Consider the following 24206-nt stretch of genomic DNA (forward strand, 5'->3'; position numbering starts at 1 on the left):
AAATATCTGTGTATTTCCAAATGCCATGAAACATCTCTTCACTTAAAAAATACAGACTATACTGTTTATAGCCATCCTATTCAAACAAAATTTCCATTAATGGGAATCAGTGTGAATTTTATTAAGTGAGAACTACAGACTAAGCCTGTTATTCATACCAAAAGAGAAATCTTTACATGTTGGAATTACAAATGCTCATTCTATGCATGCCATGGATCTTGTAAAAAAGTAATTAGAACTTGCTCCATTGGTTGCCATCAAAGGACAAGAAATGCCATACTTGAGAAATATCTGAGAAACAGTAATAAACATTTTTATACCTCCAACAAATTTCACTGCATTCTACAACAGATTTACATCACATTATTAACTAACTACATCTAGTCAATAGCCTGGCATATAACTCAAAGATATATGTTTAATTCAAACCATGGCAGTCACAAATAAAGCAGATATTGTGAAAAGTTTGATTCAAATATTATGCAAATCAACTAAGCAGGCAAGAGCCTGCCACAAGCTACTTAAAGCACTGAGATCACTAAAAGAAAACACATAGTGACAGGACCAAATCTTATAATTTCTCTCATATTTTTTACAAATCTTCTTGTACAGTACAAATAGAAACTACTTTGCCCTTAGGGTTGAAACAGTTTTGCCTGTAGTGTTCTACAATTAGCATGTGCTACTGTAATGAAAGCCTCTGTACACATGTACACACTTGAGTACTCAAGCACTTATTTACCTTTATACTGTATGTAATGTATCTGGGATTGTCTGTTATTCTGCATTTGTACCTAGCACAATAGGGTCCCATTTTGGTAGGCCCATAGGCACCATCACATCAAACAGAGTATTATAATATTGTTGTTCCCGTTCCCTTCCCCTAGCCCTGTCAATTTGCCTGTCCTTAGATTGTTAAATTCTCAGGGCAAGGACCATCTTGAGGGTTTGGAAAACATGTAGTACACAGTGGAAACTACTGTATCTACAATAACTAAGTGATTTATTTCCTGTGAAATAACGGCTCTATTCCCTTATTTAAAGTTGGGTAGATGCACCTTTGTGTTTGCAGGCTTGAGACCTTAAATGAGCAGGGAAAAAAGTGCATCTCCTGGCATTATGTAATAGCTGTCCTTTAAATGTCAATTAAAGCTAACTTAGAAAAAATCATGCTTAATTGGTTTTCACAAATAGAGCTTAGAATGTATATCATCACAGCCAGATTTGATTACCTTTAAAACAAGAAGCAAGGGTACTAGGAATAACTTCACATCCCAATCTCTCTGAATATTTATAAATATTGAGACCCACAGGCAGGTTGTAAATATGCACAGCCTATTAAAAATAATATCTCATTGACTGAAGCAAAATGGACCAGGCCTGCAAAATTTGGGTCTGAACCCAAACAAAAATGTGTCTACAGTTCTTCAACTTGGTATCCAAGTATCCAGGCTTTGGTCTTTCCAATTAGAGGCAGATCAAGAAAGTCCATATGAACGTTTACACAGTATAAATATTTGGAGTGTGGATTTGGGTTCAGGACCATCTTTTTTTAAATTACTGGTTTTGTATTTTTGCAGTGTTCCTTCCTTGCCTTTATTCAACAGTGACTCTTGATCAAGCATATAACCTGACAAAATATGACTACAAAAATTGTCTAATCTCCAAAATTGATGTGACTAAATTTCCAGACAGCATTAAAAGATTTTATCAGAACACATCTTAACTCTACAGATTATTTTTACTCCAGTGCTTTCAGAATGCTTTGGCCAACAAGGTAAAAGAGAAGTCCTGAAATTAAAACCAAGGGAACCCCAGCTGCAGCAAACATAAATGACCATCCATAATACACATTCACAAGGGTGTCCTCCAGGCATTTTTCACTTCTTTCTAGAAGTATGTATTTCTGCAGATCAGCTGCAAGCTCCTTCCATATCACAAACAGAAATACAAGCAGGAAAAACAAACCTCCTAGGAAAAAAGACAAATATCAATTATTTTCAGTGTGACCAGCAGATAAAATTCTAAATTAAAATATTGTTTATGGATCTGTACTGGCCATATGAATGTATTTAATTTTTAGAAACGTGCTTGTCATTTCATCAAATACACCGCTTGACTATGAAAAATTGGCCCCCGCACTTTTGAAAAGATACAGCAAGGTTTGTAAAGTGTTTCTTTCATTTGCTACAGAGTAAAACTTTGAGCTGCTTTTATGTTAATATAGTACATTTACAATAAACATAAATTCCAATAAATTATTTAAAATTGATTCAAAAGGAACATTGACAAAATACAGAATTTTGATGCTTCAGACCATACCTGCAGGGTTCCTAATAACTGAGTTTATTGGTGGTCATTATTAATTAGAAAATTGTTCTTGGAATAACAGTTACAAGGTCTGAGTTCTCTCTCATTGGGTGAAATTGAATGCTCAGTGAAAGCTTCATCTGTGCAGATGGTCTGCATGAATGATAAGTGTTTTCCCATTTTGTTTTCACCCACTGGAATTAACTGCAAGGATCCCATTAACTTTAATGGAACCAGAATCAGGGGTTAATTGTGAATATGGATGAATTTCACAATATTTGCCTAAAATTTGGCTAACCATACCTTGATTCAATTTTGCTTCCAGAGCTATGTTTATCTGATATGAGTAAGAAAGGAATATGGACACAGTTAGCAGACAGTTTTTTATATCTTCATGTCTTAAAAAAAAAACAAAAAAAAAAAACCAAACAATCCAGTTGGAATCAGCATTGCAAAAGGGCAAAAACATGCAAGGGATTTGTCTCTGCTGGTGGTGAGATTTACTTTGCATATAGTGCTGTAAACTGCAGTTACTTCCCAGGGTTGACAGAACAAGCACAAAAGCTGCAGCAGCTCCTGCAGTGTGTTTGTCATAGATTATGTTTTCTTTTTTTAAACTAAGCCTCATAACAAAGTATCAAAACTTAGAGTGGTATGTATAGAAGATAGTATTTTATAGAGAAATAAAACCTAAAAGGGTAGAAAAGGCATCCAAGTTATGGCATAATCACCTCAGGTAGCCTGTTTAATAATACAATAATAAATCATTTCTAATGAGAAGCTGCGAATTCTAGTTATGATACAATTTTGGATGTATTACTATATCCTCAAAGAGCACCTTGATAACCTTCTTCTACAGCCAGGTGGAAAAAGAGACATTTAGCTCACAGTCAGTTTGAGATACTGGATTAATCTAGAGTTAAGCTTGGCTATCAAGCCAAGAATAGATTTTTGAAGCTAGGTTCCTGTTTTATGCAACAAAACTCTTACAGGGTGTATTCATGATTTTTTGATCCCAAATAGCAGGCATTTCATAAAATCTAGTAATTTCATTTAGATCTGAGTGTTTATGAATTACAATGAGATGTCAGTCAAATCTGAAATATAATCAAAAGTCACCTCCAGGATCTGCTACCCTCCACCCCCAAAATGCATCATGTTCCAAGGTCTGGCCCATCTATGAAATGGATTAATTCAGTGGAGGTGGGGAAAAGAGACCTGTTCCCTTCTCATATAAAAACTTACTACAAAAATATACTAAAAGTACTATTTATTGTGTTACTTTTAGTACAGCCAAAGTCAACGGTTCATCCAAGGTCAAGTAGTCCATAATGCTAGAGTGATCAAAGCACACAAGTTTCTGTAGTAAGGAGTACCCATGGGAGTGATGTGGCTAGCATCATGCCTGACTGACTTAAGTACCCTGCCTGAATGGCCAGATAGCCATTTACAACTTGGTTGACAAATGGTGGCCTTCAGGACAGGTTTGGAGCAAGTTTCAAATTCACACTGCTGAATCTGGAGTAAGACGCATAGTATGAGTGAGACATGGCCACTGCACCTCTAATACAGTCATCCCTGTTAAGGTCAACACATTAATCATAGTCCTTCAAGATTATGGAAGATAAATCATGAATCATAAATACCTTCTATAACCCCAAATACTATAGTTTGGTAATTGTAGGTAGGTGCTGTATTTTTAATGGTAACCACTATATTAGTTAAAATTAAATAAAGAAGTGTAATAATCTAGATTGTCATTTTTTAAGTAATAGAATAATTTTATATTTGAATTGGTTTAATTCACAAGTCACTGTAAAGTTTTACTTGGATATTAACAGCTTCTGTTCACTTTAGTTCCTTGTAATTTTTAAATATGGCAGCTTCTAAACTTATTTACTTTTTGCAGCTTCTAAAGCAGAGTTGTCAAACTCATCTGGCCCCTCAGGCCAGATGAGCAGCACAGGGCTGGTCTATGGGCTGGATCAGGCCTATAAACCCTGCCTCCTCCACCCACATGCCTGATCCAGCACAGGTGGCACCTGCCTGGACTGGTCTGGGCCTGGCTCCAGTGGGCAGCACAGATGGTATAGCCTGGGACTCCCCAAGTGAGCACCATGGGCACCGCAGCCAGGGCCCTAAGCAGACGCTGCCAGTGGCGTAGGCTAGGACTGGCCTGATCAGTCGCTGTAGCCTGAAACAACCTAAGCAAGCACTCTAATCAGCACATGTCCTGTGCTCTGCATGTAGAGGTGGCCTGGGCTGGCAAAGGGGACAGCACCAGGGGCCAGATTTTGAGACTGTGGGAGACAGACGCAGCCCATAGAACATGTATTTCACTATAAAGCAAAACTTCAACTTCAGGAAGCAGCTAAAGCTGTCATTGACTATTTTTGCTTCAGGAGGGCATATGCAAAGGCCCAATTCAGGGAAGCATTTCTATATATGCTTAAATACATCCTTATTCAGGAATACACTTACGTGTATTCTCAGTTGGAAGCCTATGCCTCAGTGCTTTCCTGAATTGCAACCTAATAGCATCCCATGCAAAAATATATAGGCTTTATAATATTCTGAAGTAAATTCCATCTATGTTGTATATGTACATGAAAGCTAAAAGGCCTGTTTTGTTTTACTGAAAGAACAAGCCATCTCTCCAGTACCCTAAAATTTGTAATCTAATTTTAACAACGGAAAATTCATTGACCCTATGAGCATACTGCATATCCCAGTAAGATATATGTATATGTATATAATTTAACCTTAATAAAAAAAAAAGACCCTGGGACTGGCATTCAAGAAACTGAAGGCTATCTGTACTATTAGCCATAAGTTCATTAGAACTTTTGGTAACATTTTAAGGTGTCACAAATACATATTTTACATGCAATTTGACAGTTGTATGCTTAAAATGCCAATTATTCTGCTATAAAAAAATTGCATATAAATTAATAGTCAGACATTCTTCACACAATGCAATATATTGATAAGAATATAATTAAGTCTTTATTGCTAATGTAATTTAAAATTAAATTAATTAGATAGCAACTGAACCTCGATAAGTGGCTTTCTTAGGATCAATTTATATTTCATTAGCATATAATACCTGTATTAATATACTGAAATAAAAAAAATATCCCTGATGGGCAGAGGACAGTAATATGATAACATACTTATTTAGAACTGCCTTTTATCCACTGGTTCTTTAAATTTTTTACAACCACTCTTCAGAGATAATCTTCATCCCTTAACGACAAAGGTGAAAGGGAATAAATGGCATTCAATAGTGATGTAAAATGATTTGAAAGGCTGACAATGAGAGGAATGGAATCCAACATTCAGGTTCTCAGAGTGTTAACAAGTAGGAAAATGGTTCCTCAGTTCTCAGAAGGGAAGTCACCAGATCTCAACACCTAATGTTTTATTATTGAACATACTGGAGACGATAGCTCCAAAACAATATGGGAATCTATATTAAGAACAAATTTCACACACTTTGAGGATGACAAAAATGTAACAATAGCCATATATATCTTCTGAGGTAGAGGATAGTCCTTGAAATTTAGTTTCAGTAATGAGAAAACAGAATAAAGAGGATAGGTAATATAGGAAAACAGAGATGGAAACACAGAAAACTAGAGACAGCTAAAATTTGGGAGGTAAATTTTTCCTAAAGTATGCATATATTAGTTGACTGAAAATATTTGCAAATTTGTATCAAATTCTTTTGGCTGAAAAACCCAAAGAAAAATGTTTCATAAAAGTAAATATTTCATTTTGCCTCAAAACAAACTGTTTTGGCAGTTTGGTTTTGAAATGATCATTTCTTCTTTAATTTTACCTCTAAAGTTAATTCATTTTAAAAGTTTTGTTTGAATTGAAATATTGGGGGGAAGGGAGGACTTATGTTTGAGGGGGGCAAACATTTTGACCCCAAATTTAATCTTTCTGGATCAACCTGCTAACTGAAAACGCAGGTTTTTGCTCAGTCCTACAAGGAAATGTTGGAGTCAACACACCTCCTTCAAAGCGATGGCAGAAGAAATAGAAGGGTCACAGGGGAATTAAGTTCTTAAGATTTTAACTACAGAAATTAAACAGGGATGAAAAAGTCGATCAGACTTCTGACATTTCTACAGCTATTATGCTATAAAATGTCATTTTGGGTCATGCTAAGGAAGTACTACAGGGTTTGTTTGGCTTCAGCTTTGTGCTAATACTTAGAAGTGAAGGGACAGGATGGCAGCATGCACTAGTAAGAGAATACTGAACAAGACAGAAACTTCCTCTTTAAGGGTATAGTAGTGTTGTCTCGGCTGTTGTGTGTTGGGTTCTGGTAAGTGTTAGTGACAGGCTTGTCAAATGAAACAATCTATACATTCCTCTTAACAGCTCTGTGGTTTCTGCTGGCTGGAAAATTAGCAGAGTGATCTCTTTCTTTCTCTCTCTTTCCCCCTCTGCCTCTATTCATTAGGTTGGCATGGGAAAAATTAACTGTGAAACTCAGTCTCAATGCTGATGAGGTCAATGGCATCTTCTGGGGAGGGGCTAATTGCAAGAAAATTGAACTGTGGTATTAAATCTTCTTCTCTGTACACTAGTGACACCATCTAGGGGCGAACTGCAAGACAACTAACCTCTGACTCTCAATCTTCCCACTCCAAAGGATAGTAGCACCTTAATTGTGAGTAAATTGAAGTCTAGCTCTGTCTCTTTCTTTTGCTCTCTTTCTCTTGCTTTATATGACACCTTTGTAGCAGCTAATTATAGGGACAGGTGAATGAACTTAATTTTTAATGCTTATTCCCTGGAAGCTAAAGAGTTTTAATATAGTTTGCTAATTATAGGAAAACTGAATTTTAACTATTAGTGTCTCATTCACTTTCTGGACTAGAAGCCTCCTAAAGTTGCTAATAAGAAAATAGAATGCCATCCATGCTAGCCTGTATAATATAGGAAGTAACTGGAGATTGGCAGAGTATAGAATTCATATTTCAAAAAAATCAACTGGAGCACAGAACACAGAAATCCATAGATAAAATTGACATAGCTTATCTTTAATATTGCAAGCAACTAGCATTAAAGAGATGATTAATCTGAGCATATACAAACATGCATACCCCTGAAACATCCTGCTCATATAGTTGCCTTTAAAATTATCCTACAACATTAACACATTCCTCTTTATTACATATTGGTCATCAGAAAGGTCTGATCTTATAATATCCAGATTTTAGCTGGCATTTGTGTAAAACAGTGCCATTCTGGAATCCTACCATAATATTAGTAATACTGTACAATAACATTCTTATCTAAATGGCAACCGAAAAATATAGACAGTATGGGATTTTGTGTATTTTTGTTTTCTATTTTAGAGACAGCTGGCAATTACCCCCATGTTCAGGCTGTTACCTCTTTCCATTATGTCTTGGGCCTTTTCTTTAAGACATTCTCAGAATTCCCTTTTTGCTTTTTTTGTTCCCTCAAACTGTTTTTTTGCCTCTACTCCACACAGCAGTTAAACTCTCAGTCACTTTTTCACTTCACAAAATAAAATGAAATTGATTGCAATGATTTAGGATCAGTTCTATAGGGAAAATTCTTACCGTTAAACTTGCTTGCTAAAATACCCCTACTATAAAAACAGAAGGGGCACTGACACAGCAGAGTGAAATTAATTTGAAAAGTCTAATAACATTTTCTGAAAATATTTTGCAACATTCATTCAGCTCTACTAGTGACACAGTAATTATAATTAATTATATTTTCATCTGACTATTGAAACAAGTGACAATTAGTCACCAGTTAATGTCTTTTTTCTAATAGGAAGCCTTAGAATGAACTATGGCAAGCCACACATGAAGAAAGATGATGCCCTGGTTAGCTTTTCATGGGTTTCAGTCACTTTTGGAAGCAGGTTGGCAAGAACAACTGTTAAATTAGAGAACAATATCTACAAATGAAACTAGCAATAAATGTCAAGCAGTATCCGGTTCTATCTACCAAGTTACCCTGCACAGTAAATCAAAGAAGATGAGTTGGTTTTACTGAAGGACCTCTCAGGAATACCACCCACAGAGCACTAGATTTGTTATAGTAGATGGTAAGCTATCTGACTTGCCCTCTGAAGGTACAGTAAATGAGAGTGGTTCACAAGAAAACCTAGAAGAATCCAATGCATTGAACTCAATTTCCCCTGCCCCTGTGATGGGGGAACACAGAGATTACTGGTACCAATCTCATGATTTAAAGATGGGGGTCTCATCTTCAGTGCCAGTGCTATATCCTCAAGGAAAAGCAGCCAAGTGACCTTTAAGATCTGTCTGACAACACGATGCAAAATGATTACTTTCAGTTTTACAGTTGATGGTGATTAGACTGAAGGCATTTTTACCTAGTTGTAAGAGGCAGAAAAGAATGAAGACTGGAACAATTTGTAGTATATATCTAAATAGATCAATAATAAATGCACATGGTAAGTGATCTACTTTCCAAGAGAAAGTTAGGAAAATCTGACTACCAATAAATGTGGTTGGCAGTATATTTATACTTCAGGTAGACTCAGAACCTTTCCATAAGTAACTGTTTACTGCTTTACACATATTACCTAAGCCTCAGAACAGCTCCCTGGTGTAGGAAAATGTGACCAGAGTAAACAAACACAAGGAGGTTAAGGGCTTAATAATTAGGGCTGTGTGAAGCCTCAGTAGCTGATTCAATTCAGAGGAGATTTAGCCCTATTCAACGGCCAAATCTCCAAATCTGAATCAGATCAGGAGACCAATTAAAAGCTCTGAATCAAATTGGAAGCCTCTGAATCAATTTGGAGAGATTTGGTGCTAATTCGGAGATTCGGCCATAGACTAAACAGGCAGCAGTTCTCTACCACGCTGGACACAGCTGCCTAATCTGTTGTGGTGGGTGGAGGGGGAGGGAAGGAGAATGGCAGCTGGGGGGACAGATCAATGCCCCCACAGTGAGAGACGGATTCGGGCTGGGGCTGGGACAAGTTGCCCAGCTGAAGTGGGGAGGTGCAGGACTCAGGGAGGGGGGCTCCCACCACTGTGTGCTACCACACACCGCCAGTCCAGGAGGGCATGGGAGCGGGTGTGTACCCCCAGATCTGCACAGGGTGGGCTGGGCTGTGCTCCGGAAGGCTAGCCCCAGCCACCCGCTGCCGGGCTGTGCTTTGCAGGGCGGGTGGAGCCAGGGCTGCAGTCTAGGTGGCTAGCCCCAGCTGCAGCCTGAAGCACAGCCCTGCCTCCGCCCACCCCACAGAGCGCAGTGGAGCGGGGCCTATGGGGGGGGCTGCAGCCACCCTAAAATTCCCTATAGCCCCTGCCACCATCCCCTCCCCAATCGGGGTGCATGAACCTGCCACCATGCCCTGCCACTGCTTGTCCAGGAGGCACGGGGAGGCTGGATCAGCTTCCACACCTACCCACCACTTGTCCAAGGCAGTACAGCAGCACTGTCCCATGCCTGGGGCTGGGCAAGCAGCAGGAGGGCATAACCCCTGCTTGCAGCGCCTTCCGCCTGTAGTGATCCACGCCTGCATCACACCCCCGCCTCTGCCCTAGCTGGGCAAGTGGCAGCAGGGCATAGCCCTTGCTGCCAGCGCTGCTCCACTTGCATCCCGCACCCCTCTCCCACCCGCCTCAGCTTGACAAGTGGTGGCAGGACAGAGCCCTCACTCCCAGAGCCTTCCATCAACATCTGGAGTACAGCCCAGCCCAGCCCACCCCACATAGATCCAGGGGCACATGCCCACTCCCATGCCCTTCCAGACCAGTGGTGCACAGCACCGGTCAGTGGCAGGAGCCCCTCTCCGAGTCGCATGTTCCCCTGGCCTGGGTGGGCAGTTTGTTCCAGTCCCAATCCCTCCCTCACTGTGAGGGTGTTGATCTGCTCCCTCATGCCCCTTCCCTCCCGCCTCTGCCTACCACAACAGACTTAGCAGCAGGAGGCAGCTGTGTCCAGCTTGGTCGAGGACTGCTGCCTATTTAGTCTATAGCCAAATCTCTGAACTGGTGCTGAATCTTCAGATCCAAATCAGCTGAATTGAATTGGTACAATGATTCAAATCACTGAATCGAATTGCTGTCCCTCCAAATCAGCTGAATCTGAATCGAATATTTGCTGCTTCACACAGGCCTATTTATAATGGCTTGCTATAGGACACCTAGTGAATCAGTGGCAGAGACAGAACTCAGGAGTCCCAAGCCCTAGCTGGAAAATATAATCACTGGACAACACTCTCTCTTGATGAAGTGTAAATGTTTTCATACTTATTAAAAGAGAAAGCATTTTGTGAAGAAGGTTAATTAAAACTGACCTACAGGCCATGATTAGAAGGTAAGCTTCCTATTGTATGATTGGACAAAATTCTGTCTTCCAGAGGAAAATAGATGGATAGGAAGTCAAACCATCTGTGGTCTCTTTGTCCCTACTGAATGGCAGTGTTGCAAAATATTTTCAGAAGGGATTATATTTAATAAAAATAAAGGAAATAGCTACAGAGGGACATATTCCAAAGAATTCAGAGATTCAATTTTAGTAAGAACCCAGAAGTTTGATGCTTATCAAAAATTAACTGATGAACCTTTGGAGTAAACTTTGCTGGAAGTATGACCAGAATGATCATTTTGCAAGGTTTTCAAATCTTTCTGCTTTCTGTTTAAAATTGAAAATACTGTGATAAGTCACTTTGTAGGGAAAGACACTTAATCAGAATGGCTCCCAAAGTATTGAATTAGTTTAATGCTATGGTTAATAACAATGACTGCTGCTTAAGTGGGACATTCTATTCAACTGCTGCACCTTTGGCTAATGCCAAGGGATTCTATAGTATATACCCAGCTATTTTAAAAATCATGAAATTCTCTCTCCTGATTTTTTTTTTTGATCACTGCTTTCTTTTTTTAAAAAAAGAAGAGTCCCAAGAAAAAATACCAGAGAGAAGTTTTACTGTGATTTTTTTTTTCCCATCTACAGTAGTTTTTTTTTTCAGCTCTGAAAACAATGACAGATTTCATAGTCTGTTTTTGGTTATCTTTAATGGGAGTGCTCATGTACTTCAATTTATACACATGCTTATATTTCTTGATGAGTTGGAGCATAAGTAGAATAACCAGAATGCACAGTTTACAAAAAATTATCTGTTTGTCTTGATCTTATGAAAAGTATTATGACTAAATGTATAGGTGGGTTAACTTAAGGGGACTGCTCACATCCATAAAGCAAGACTGTTGAATAAATGTTTGCAGAAGAGACCCTATAACAATACTTCTACCAGCCCCTCATTAGAATTTGTGGGAGAAAAGTTAACTTGAATGAAACTTCTACCATCAAACTCTGTAAAATCTTCAATGTTTGGTTACATGTTTTTGTTCTGATGAATTGGGTGCAACTGTCAAACTTTATTTGAGATAAACTGCGGCTTCCATTCCTAAAACAAGCACATTACTGCCAAAAATAAAAAGGCATATGTGGACAGAAAGGTGTAGTTAAGTGTTGTTTTGTGAAAGGGGGGGGGGGGGTGTCTGTGAAGGGACACAAAAAAATCTAGAGAAACTAAAAGAAAAGGCAAAGGAGGCACAAGATATGGCCTGAATAAGCACTGAAAATATACCCTTACTTCAGAGAATAAGCACTGGCATTATATCCCCAAGGGGTTTAGCGTAGTAAGCAAAGACACTCCATCCTGTTTGTGTTGAGAGAAAAGAGACTTGGAGAACTCTTAATAACAGTATTGCATCAATAAAACACTTGACTAACCAGCTTCTCCTACTAGAGACTCCCAAGACATTACATTTTTAACTATTCAGATTAAAAAACAAAACAAAACCACTGCATTATTTTTAAGTTTGGGTCAAGGATTTAAATTACATGTAGACATTTATACTAACTAAACCATTCTCAAACCAAAAAGAGAGAGAGAGAGAGAGAGAGAGAGAGAGAAAAGCCCCAAATATTATAAATCCTAGTGCTATTGATAATTCAGTAATTACGAGTATTATGCTGGAAGATGAATAAACAAATATTGTAGTTTATTTTCCTGATGTGATAACACTTTTTCATTTTATTTGATCACCTCCAAGTTTTTTTTTTTCATTTGGAATGCATTTGATAGCCCAAGTACTGATTTCTACCCAATGCTAAAAGAAACACAGCACAAATGAGAAGACCAAATTGCTGAAGTGGGGCCCAGCTAATTACAAAATAAGATGCTATGGTCATAGACTTAGGGTTTAGGTCACAGACTTAGGGTTTAGGTTTAGGGGTCTGTCCCAACATTGCATAGCAGGATCTGAATCTAATAGAAGAGGAAAAAAAATCTTTCTGAAAGAAATAATCTTTTATGGCTAAATAATAATATCTTTCTAAAGGTTGACTAAGCATAAAAGTTCATTTTTACATTGCAGGGGAAAACAGTTTATTCAAAGTCAGCCCTTAAATGTATTGCACATATAATTTACCAGAGCTCATATCTTTCTGCTGTAGTGTCTCATTATTAGTGTTTCTACCCTTTTCATGCACACACGCACGCGCACACAAAGAAAGATTTGGTCTCAGCACTCCAGGCACTAGTATATCCAATTACCATGACTTGGCAGCTTACCAGATGTGATGAGGAATCCGCCTCCTACTTTATAAAATCTAGCATTGACAAAGGGCACACCACACACCAACAGGAATCCTCCCACCAGACTGGCAGCGACAGCTACCATGATAAATGCAGTCCAGAAGCCTCTGTACACTGTACAATCGAAAAGAATAGAATTATAGGAAAGGAAAAAAATCAACCCACATAATCAGATCAGTTTTCAGAAGTCTGTGAAACTGAAGCATGTAACTCCAATTTCAGTGACAATAAAAATAATAACCTTGCTGTAATGAATACCAGGATTATGAACAATTTTTAAAATATTTTTTAAACTTATTGAGCTGTTGTTCATGTTCAGAAGAGATGTGTCAGGCATGTTACTAACTCCCTTGAGTGCAATTGAGTACGTATAGTATATCCAGCACTTGCAGGTTTAGGTTTTGTGTCGTGCTATACCTCATGCCGTAAGAAATAGGGCTGGACTAAATACCAGAGCTCTGATGAGTGGGTCATGAAGGCATGGCATAAAACAGTTTTAATTGTGAGGACAACACATACTGCTTGGTAGAAGTTTTGTGAGAGAGCAGAGTTTGGGGTAGGAAAGAAAGAATGAAAACTAATCATAAGGACAAACATATAATTGTGTCATCTCCCCCCCTTAAATAATGCTTGTTGAAAGTGTTGAATTCATAGTCCTGAATAATGTAGTCTTTTATGAAGTTACAGAGCAGGCTATGCCCTCCCCAGTGCCCCTGCTGCTTCCTAGATGATCCAAGGTAGATCATAAGTAGAGAAGGGATTTAACATCTTTGGCATCTTGAGTCTTGGATTTCCTACTGCTAGCAAAGACCAGACAGGCTATTTGTATGTTAGGGGCATGTCACAGGATGGGATACTCAAGGACGGCCGTGATCTCCTAAGGCCCTCAACCATGCCAATTTGGCCCAAAGGGCACCCTCAGTTCTCGCCCGCCACGTCTTTGATAGAAAATATAAAAATAGGGAGACTGCCTTTAAGTCATCTTGGACACGGTTTGATGGACTCTCTGAACCCCGTGGGTTCCCAGACCCCTTGTGGGTCCCATTTTACAATGGGCGTTGCAGCGCACCCTAGCCTTATGGGCTAGATGCATGGCTCCAACCGTCCCTTTACCAAGCTCCAAGCCTCGCAGATGGTACTGGCATTGTTTTGTCTAGGCCTCCTTATAATTTGCCCCCTTGTCCTCACTGGGCTCTCCACAGCCCTGTCTCTGTACCCTTCGGTGCCGGGGTCAGTGCACTGCAAAATGCCATGCCCTCTCTGGCTCCGGGGCCTGTGCCCCCCAATGAGGCCTCCTCCTTCCCCAAGTAGCCTCACCCAAACCACTGGTCTTATAAAACGGCAAACAAAACATAGGCCCGTGGCCTATAACATAACACAAGGTACATAAGGTGTGCTCGGCCCCTCTACATTACCTGGAGCAGAACCCAGTTAGGCCTCCTCCCTCCACTTACTCCAGGAGGGCTCCTTCTCTCTTGGCCACCAGCAGAGAACTGCCTCCTAGTCCCCGTCCTGGGGTTTATGTGGGCCCAGGGCCCTGCCCCTTCCGGCTAGCTGACCAGGTACAGATGCAAGCTAATTTCCTCATTAGCTGGTTGCCATGGAAACCTGCACCTGGGCTCCTGTCTGGCTGTTTGGGCTCTTCCCAGGCAGTTTCTGCTCTTTTAGGAGCAGGCACCCTGCGACAGGGCACTTTCCAACTACTCAGAATAAAATTCAGATAACTAACCTATTTCACTGAGCAACCAAAATCTTTTGTTCAAGTACCATATAGCTGGTATTCTTTAAGCAAAACAGTTCCAAAGTGTCCCACTATCAATTTTTCTGAGCTATCCTGTCCCCTTTTGCTATCAGCTTTCACTCTGTGCATTTTTTCTCTGAAGTAGCAATTACAAAGAGTTGAATCAAGCATGAAAAAATGGGTAATTCTCTAACAATTCACATTTGAAAGAAAAATGTTACAAAGCAAACATATTTTACTCATTTTTAAATCAGCCTGACATGGAATCCACATAGTAAAAGATAAGAATCTTGAGCACTTAAAGAAACCCACAATCCTTATGCCTAATAGCACATCACCTTCCTCTCACAGGGCCAAACACTTCTCTTACTTAATAAGCTACTGATTTGGGTATAGCCAACAGCAAATGTAGCTCCTTGTGCATCCTCCAGCTTTCTAGTATTTTAACATACATTTGCTTGAAATAAAATGTGTACTGAATTAGTACCAACTTGCTGCAGGTCTCAAATGTGTTAGAGTGCTTCCCTAACTTTTCCTCAGCATGTCCCCATTTCCTCATCATAGCCCCTCACTCCCAACCCACCGCCCCCCAACCTTGCGACCCCATCCACTGATGTTGTGACCCCATTTGGCATTGCAACCCACAGTTTGGGAATTGCTGCTTTAAAGTCAGTTAATGTAGCCTAAATACCACTAGTGAGGAAAACATACTCACCCCAATTTTGTAGATGAGGATTAAACTAAATTGAGGGCCTGATCCTGCCACCCTTATTCACAATGGGTACATTTACATTCACACATTCATACAGTACACATTTTATTTCAAGCAAATGTATGTTAAAATACTAGAAAGCTGGAGGATGCACATTTACATTCATTAATGTGTTGTGATTACACAGTGCATTACGTTTAGTACCTGTAATTACGTCCTAAACTCAATGCGTCATAATCGGCACTACTGAGCATTAGCACCAGTGCACACTGTTTTGTGACACTAATGTACAGTAGATTAATTCTACTACACATTAGCACATTAGCATGGGTTTTGCCTGCTGCGCTAATGATCAGTAGAATTAGTCTACTGCACTTGAAGCGTCTTGTGTAGACGCACCCACTGAGCTGTATTTTAAATTTGGGTACAAATGAAAGTAAAGGTTAGCTCAATAGGCAGTTGCCCAGTAATGGATTGGATGCTAAACTTGAGTAAGCACTATACATGTATAACTTTCAATCCATGCAGAGAAGAACATGTCTCCTCAGGAGTCATCACTGCATCATCTACAACCCAACATAAGGCACAATCTTGCAGCCCCTGGGGCAAGTTAAATTCTCTTTGCAGATCAGAGACTAAAGAACAGAGTTTATAGTTAAGGATATTCCTTGGTCTGACAGCTTTTTTGCTCAGCCATGGCACTTTAAGCAGTAACAGTCTTGCAGAACTCAGTCCAAGCAAAGATTCCTGAGAGGCAGCTGAGGAGTTTGTTTCATAGCAAGGACTGACAGACAGGGACAGATGGCTTGAGGGCCCTGTACTTCGTACAGAAAAATTAGCCTGTTCATTAGCAAGATCATTCAGAAACTAGAACCCACGACTTTTTCTTGTAAGAATTAAAAAAACACGGCTGCTTAGCCTGAATAGTGTTTGTTAGAAAGAGCCTGTGCTGGAGCCAGAAATGAGCTGTTCATTTACTGTCACAGACGCATCATATCCATTTTACTGCAGTGTGCTCCCTAGGGCAGAAACCTTACATAGCAGAGGGGAAAAAAAGGCAGCTACTCTCACTCAAATGCTCTTTCTGACAAATATATTTTTTTAAATTAGTTCCCCATTATAAAAAAGGTATTGCTAAAGGCTAAAGAAAAGGTCAAGATGTTTGTTTGTACTCCATGCCTGCCCTGGGTCCCCAGAGGCAAAGCAGAATGATACACACTATTTAAAGAAATCAATTAATTTCAAAAACAAGATCATTGAATTAATTCTGTCTTCTGCCACCAATTGAGCAAATTAAAATTCCAAACGGCACCTGATTCATTACAGACCTCCAAAAATATATGGAGACATAAATAAAAGGAAAACAATGGGGGAGAATCTATTCAAATTTGTTCGTGTAACTGAGAGTTTGGGCTCTTTTTTTGGTGACTGATTCATTTGCCTTTCCTAATGTGGGTCTTCTAAGAAATGTCTTTATTGCTTTTTCTTTTAAGAAAAGAACAATAAATCAACATGATAGCGCCCTTGGTGCTGAGGCAGGCACTATGCAAAGCATCAGGGCTAGGCTGGTAAAGCCTGTATTCAGATATAGGGGAATAAGGCTCTTGTTACACAAGAGGCAAAACAGACAGGGTTGGTACCCTGGGCAAAACCTGCAGGGGAATGGGGAAGTGCCAGAGGGACACAGGTTCTGAGAACCAGGTGTGTGGGGAGGCGTGATCTCCCCACCCCAGCTGTTGCTTTTACAGCAGCAGCATAGCATCCAGGTATCCAGTTGCTTCTGCAAGAGCAGCACTATATGGCTGCTTTTGCTACCATGGCATAGACTTCATGGGGGTAGCAAATGATTCTGGCATCCTTGCTCACCCATCCTTAGAATTGCCACTACTGTCTTGCTTGGGGGAATCAAGGGCATGCTTTTTCTTGTGACCACAACTCCCTAGTTTTAGGGAGCAACAGTGCTCTGCTCAAGATACTTCCCACTGATAATAAACAGATGAAGGGTACGCAGGGAGTAGATGGAGCCCTGGCTCTGGGTTCACACCAAATAGCCCAAAGGGTTGTTCTATACCCTTTTAGGAAGAGAAGTGTATTTGAATGTGTGCAAAATAAATGAATAAATAAAAAGAGATAGGGGAAAAAAGAGCAAATTGATTTTCAGTTTACATGTATTTATTAAGATCCATAAAAAGCAAACTATCTACCAATAGGAGAAAGATCTAGAGATGCAGAAAGCTGGCCTCTTTTATGATGAAAGCTCAGAGTGAATACTGAGGACTTCCTGAGATGATCTACCCTGAAATGAGCACGGAAAAGTACTGCCCAGTTATTAGACCTAGGACTAAACTATAATCAGACTTGTGCTCTCTGCTTGCTAGCTCTCCTAAATTAAATTACTCCAGTCTTTTACAGAGAGCAGGTTACTGCTCCCTGGATGTCCTCAGCCACCTACTCTGGCCAGCATGGTAGATCCCTGGGTCCTCCTTATCCTCTCTGCTTCCTTCTTGGCCACTTGGCCACAGGGAAGAGCATTGTACAAGTCGTTCCTGTTCTGCCTGCAAAGGCCACGAAGCTTAATCTGAGCTGGGCCAAGAAAAAGCATTACATGGTAGCGTAACTAATGAAAATTACAGTACAGCTCCACACATTAAATTACAGTACAACTCCGCACATCTCCATGTACCATTAACTCTGTGGAAAGAAAATGTGACTATGACTAGTTAGAGACTAACCTGCAGTTGCATCATAGGAAGGATGTGGAACAGGTCCATGAGCAATGGGCATAGGAAACAGGTAGCCGTGCATGCAGAACTTGGGGTGTGGTTGGTTAGCTGTAAAAGAAGTGAAGATCAAACAGCTTTTTGCTTTTATTTTATGGAAATACAACCACTAATATTTCAATAAACACAGCTAGTTCTGCAAAACCCACAAAAACACCAGGTGGAGTCAGAGGAGGTGGAATAAAGTATATTTCCAATCTGTTCTAAATGCAAAGAGTGCAAATGTGTTCTAAATGCAAATCCTTCAAAAACAAACTAGAGCCAGACAAAAATCTGGAACTGTTTGTGTTGAGACCTCCCCCCCTGACTGGGTCTTGTCATTGGCTTTTTGTTTTCCTCCCAGATACAGTACATGCCAAAGCACCTGAAAAAGACTAAACTATCTAGCCATTAGAGCTACCTACAGTACAACAGTTCCAGTTTGTGGGAAAAGAAAGCACAATTACAATAGAAGTGTCCCATCAATATTAATACAACTGAGGTTTATCATGATTCATGGTAATGGAATGAATGTTAAATGAATTAATTAATGATTAGCCACTTATTTAAATATGTTCCCCAGCTCAAAGAACACTTTATGGTAGATGGACATTAGTTCTTGCTAAACTGACTGTGAAATACCTATTGAATTAATTATTACATCCACAAGAGCAGCAAATTAATTTGCCATGATCAATCCTATTATAATAAATACCTAAAGTAGTAATACAGATTTGCCAGTTATTTAACAATGGCTTTCTACTAAAAGCATTTTAGTTGGTGGTTTGTACCCCCATTTTGCTTCAGGCAAGGTCAGATAATTTAGTATCTAATTGTCTTATATGGGAATAGGTCTGGCCCTCAGGGCATTTTTTACCAAAATTCCCTTTATTTTAAAAATATAAAACAGCTCTTGTAATTATTAACTGCATAAAGCTAGTTAGTGTACTAACCTATATAGCAGTCTACAATGAACAGGAATCATCTGACATAATGATCATATCGGGTTGAAAGTTTACTTTGAGATCCTGACAGAAGTACATTGTGAACTTATGACAACGTTGCAATGAGAAGATCACACTTTGCAGTCGCTTCATTAAACATGTGTTAGAGATGGACTTTACCAATTCAGAAAATACTAGCTGCCTATAAGCAATGAGTAACTCTAGTGTCTATAGGTTGGTTGTGGTGATGGTTGTTTTACTCTATGTAGCTTTTTAATACAAACCAGTTCCATTTTCTATGATGTTATTACACAAAGTGCATGCCTCACTTTAATGCAACACCCCTGAGAGTTATACTGCTATTCTGGAAACACTGGTTGGTATATCTCAGTGATATTCCCTGAGGATTGGCCTTGGATGAGGAAAGTCACCAAAATGGCACACCCAAGTTACCATAAAACATGTCATACCTGAATACATATCCTTTAATGAAACAGGTTTATGAATGATAATTAATTGGATGACTAGGAACCCTTTTTAAATCTGGATATAAAAAGAGATTTTTAAAAGATATTTTAGTGCTTATCTTATTCTTTTTGAAGCTCAGTAAACCATGATCCTATCCTTATCCACTGAACTGTGTGGCAGAATCAGGGCCACACCAATATAAGTACCACCCCACTTCTAGCCACCCCTATGCAAGAAAATAGAGCCAAATCCTTGTGATCTATTTTGTCCTTGGCTTTGTTGTTGTCAAAGATGCTGTTTAGCATCAGTTGTGTGGTCATGCTGTCATTTGCTTTTTGTAGTGTGAACTTCTGTCTGCTTGACTGAGACCACTATGTCTACTTCACATAGGGCACCATGCAGCTATCAGATTGACTTGATTCCAGCTGACACCCCCAAGTTATTCAAGCAAAAGATTGCAACAATTCTCCTTTAAAAGTGTTTTTCAATTACTGTACTTTCAAAAAGGTGGAATTTGTGTCTCTGTTTTGTTTGTTTTTTTGTTTTCTGTAAACTGCATTTACTAAAGTACTTTGATGCTCATAATTGTAATGATCTGGGGAAAAATAAGTAAATAGAGAATGATTTCAGTAAGTGTCCTAAATGCATTTAAACACAGATTTATTGGGCATGGTCTTCCATGGTTTCATAGTTGTTTCATAATTTCATAGTTGTTAGGATCAGAAGGGACCTGAGCAGATCATTGAGTCTGACCCCCTGCCATGGGCAGGAATGAATGCTGGGATCAAATGACCCCAGCAAGGTGATTATCTAGCCTCCTTCCAATGGTGTTCAGTATCTCCTATAAAGTATGAAACTGCTTCCCAGATTTAAAAAAAAATCAATATTGGGATCACTTGGCACCTAATAGGACTGTAGCATAACTAGGGCAGCAAAGATAAGGGGCAGAGTTGCAGATCTGCAGTCAGGCAACTTCTGGTAGTGCACCCAAGACGTAATGCAAATCAGTCCCCAAAGCGAGTTGCATCCCTGGTGGATGAAGTTACCACCCCCATAACGCTCTGAAAGAAACATTGATTTTTTTTTTAAGGGAAAAAATGGCTCCTACAAGATTGCAAAAGACCATCTGAGAGCAAATTTATGACTTAAAAGGAGCACAGAAAGAGAGATCCTTCTCAGGTTAGGTTTTGGCCACCTGTAATTTAAAAAGGCATAGATGCATCTTTTGAAACGTAAAATAAAAGTAGCAAAAGCTAGCTTCTCATCTGAGAGAGATGTCTTCACGAAGTTGCAACTCAGATTGGATATTTATAGATGAATTATGACCCAGTAAAATTATATAATCTTATGATTCATAATGGCAGTACTGATAAACTCCAGCTACGGCAACATGCTCAGAAGAACATGCTAAAGCCAATGCTAGACCTAGCCCACTAAAATATTTCCAAACTAAGCTGGAAACCATATCAGGAGCACTCACTGAACCAGAAGTTCCATATGGTCTCCTCATAATCCTTGCCAAAGAACCAACATCTCCAAAAGAAACCTTCATGATGAAAAGTGAGGATCTCTTTTCTGGTCTCGCCCCAGACTTCGACCTGCAAAGAATAAAAGCACAAGGCATGTAGTGAATATAAGCTTGTATTCACTGCATGCAACAGGGAATTCACTTTTATTTTGGTTCAGTCACTGGGCTAGCAAAGTTCTCTCTCAATTTATTTCCAGCTGTGGGGAGAAATTTTCTTATTTGTTGTTTCTTTTGCACTGCTAAAATGACAAACAAGAGTGAGTAATCAGCATCTTGAATGGATTGCCTTAACACAGACACCCAACTCTGTACTGTCCTGTATCCTTCAAGCTTTTACATGTTGCTTTCTGAATTTCCTAAGTGAATCATTTCCACAGATCTCTGAGTAAGCAGGATGTGGGCCCAATCTGGCAGCTATTGTGTAGCCAAAACTACAACCAGCCTTAGAACTCTCAGTGACCCCTCTTTAACTGGATCAGTGGTTTCCTAAAATCACACAACCCTTGCATATCAATTCTTCCGTGGAGCCCCTGGCCCTATCCACAGAGCCAAGCAACTAGGCCCAGCAATGGCAGCTCACCATCTCCCAGCCCAATCCACCATTATCACCAATCTCTTTGCAAAGAATCCCTGGTGACCGACTGTGAACCCCCAGGGTTCTTCAGAACACAGTTTGTAGTGAACTAGATGATCCAGAAAGGTTTGGCCCAACCCTTCTATCTCTCTATTTCTTTGCTCAATGCAAATAGGTTATCTCAGAGAGGAGTTACTCCTTTTATATATCAGTCTCCTCATTTTGGGAATATTAGCATCTTGATGCATTTTGCCCCATCCACTGCCATGTGTACAAAGGTTATTCAAAGCACAAGGTCATTTCAAAGGCTATTTCAAGAGTGGAAATGTCCCAACTGTTCTGCTGGGAAAATAATTAGAGCTGTAATTAAATCAATTGTTCTCATGCACAGTTTGATAAAGAAGTACTATTACTGTTGTAGAACTTGACTGGGTGAAGTGTGGAGCAGCTCTTAGAAAGCGTTATATTCAAGGGACCTGAAGTGTTCTATATGTCACTGGATAAATCCACCTGGCTTCAACGGAGAGAAAGAGTGATGGGGCTCAGTTAAGCGGTGTTATACAAGTGTCCTAAACCCTCCAGGACTTAAACACCAAAAGGCCAAAGTAGAGCTTGTATTAATTTGGCAAGAGACACTCTCCCCCTTGAAAAGCGGTTGCTTTCGGACTAGGTCTGAACCTAACTCTGACAACCTAGAAGATGCACAACAACATCAAATGGGCAACTGATGACTTGCTAAATCTGCACTTGCATTTGGCCACCAGTTGGTCAATAACCAAGACTCTCAATGGCTAAAGTCTGCCTGTTACAAAGGGATGAGCAAGGACAAATATAAACTGCAGCCTAGGGCATGGAGCAACAATTCAATTACAAAGACACTGCATAAAATAAAAGCAAAAACCTCAAGGGCAAAAGTTAAAGTTGTTCCTACTCCCAACTGGCATTTTTCAGGATCCCTCTGAATGTGTCATGTGCAAACAGTTGGCCTAACAACATATGTGAAATGTCTGAGAGGTTTGTTTTATTTAATGCAGTACATCAGCGCTAGCCTTGTAATCCTTTCACTTTAAATACAACAGAACATATTTTTTTTAAATAAGCGATAGGAAAGAGAATGTCATTTCATTTCCTAAGCGAAAAAAAAAATCTGAACTGCACTTTTATGCCTGTTAAAGGTTTACAGTCTGCCATCTTCAGTGTCTTATTGTGCTGTTTTATACAAAGATTATTTGTCTGCTGGGAAGTCATCTTTCTATCATCATTTTGCTTCTTGAGATAGACAGTCATTTGGAAATCTGACTCATACAGCCATGCAAGCTATTCTGTATTATGAAATCCTCAAACTATGGAAGATGCTTATTGCTAACCTCATGAAGTTTTCCACAAGTGAATCACCTAACATAAAAATCAAATATAATTGGATTGAACTTTGAAGTAAAGTCTGCATAACAAAAGAATACAGCATTTCTGAAAATTGGTAATAAAACCATACACGGGGACTGGAAGAAAAATGTTTGAGAAGAATTTAGTTTCATGAAGCTGATTCAACCGTTATTCCATAAAGCTTAATAAGAAATTAAATATTTCACCACAAGTAAATTCAGCTAAAACTCAAGGTTTCAAAGAGATCTGTACATGAACCATATTAGAATGTAGCAATAAACTATCAATTTTAAGTATTCAAAATGCAATAAAATGCTGCACAATACTGCAAAAATTAGACAATGATCCCTGATATCAAAAATCCTATTTTTCTTAAAACCAAATTTTGAAACCACTTAGCCATCTCACCATATTAAGTAAACAGACAGAATGAGTTCTTATGTACTTTAAGCCACTACATTTTGTGTTCCCTTCACTTGACTATCTGTGTTAGAGGCACTTGAGATTTAACTGATCAGAAAGACCTACATATTAAATATAAAATATTGTTCCTATGCAGAAATGAAAGAATAAAACTTCAATGATGATATCATCAGGAAATAAATGCCTTTAGAAGCAAAATGTTGTAAGTGAATAAATCTATTATATCTTAAATTTCAACTTTGTGTCCCATGTTTGTCACAATAGCATAAAGGTTTCTTCTCAGGGCTTCCTATGTATTCTTTAAATCACGTCTTTGTTAGTAGCATAAAATATGGAGGTGCTGGTTCCTGCTTCATAGACTGAGTTTTTATGCACTGAATGTGTTAACAATGATCACATATTTAAAAACTAAAGCACCACCAGTTACATTATTTTCTGTGGCAGGTTTAACATTTTTATGGAATTTTTTAAAGCATGTTTTTCTTGCAGAATATCACAAAACTACTTGCTTTTACCTCTCCAGTCTGAAGAGTGTTATTTCCAGGTTCAAAGATACCACATGTCTCTGTAGCTAGCAGCCAATAATCTGTTCCAAAAGATGTGAGAAACAGTAGAACACCAATCCCACCAAGGATTCCTGCTATAAAAGCTGCTATCCCAACCTTCATGGTAGAAGAAGTAGTAGGCTTGAAACTCGGAAAAGAATTAAAACACTGAAG

At 39.3% G+C, this 24206-nt stretch overlaps 1 protein-coding gene across 1 annotated transcript; it reads right to left on the minus strand.

Moving 5' to 3' along the window:
* Positions 1 to 24206, minus strand: LOC102564503 (transmembrane protein 182). Its single transcript, XM_006266099.4, has 5 exons — positions 24003 to 24206; positions 21060 to 21177; positions 18141 to 18239; positions 12932 to 13069; positions 1 to 1971 (listed from the first exon to the last, which is right to left on the minus strand). Exons 1-5 carry the CDS (start codon positions 24153 to 24155, stop codon positions 1742 to 1744), a joined length of 738 nt encoding a protein of 245 aa, XP_006266161.1. The 5' UTR covers positions 24156 to 24206; the 3' UTR covers positions 1 to 1741.

This window comes from Alligator mississippiensis, chromosome 8 (genome assembly GCF_030867095.1).
Source record: "Alligator mississippiensis isolate rAllMis1 chromosome 8, rAllMis1, whole genome shotgun sequence".
Classification (NCBI taxonomy): Eukaryota; Metazoa; Chordata; order Crocodylia; family Alligatoridae; genus Alligator; species Alligator mississippiensis.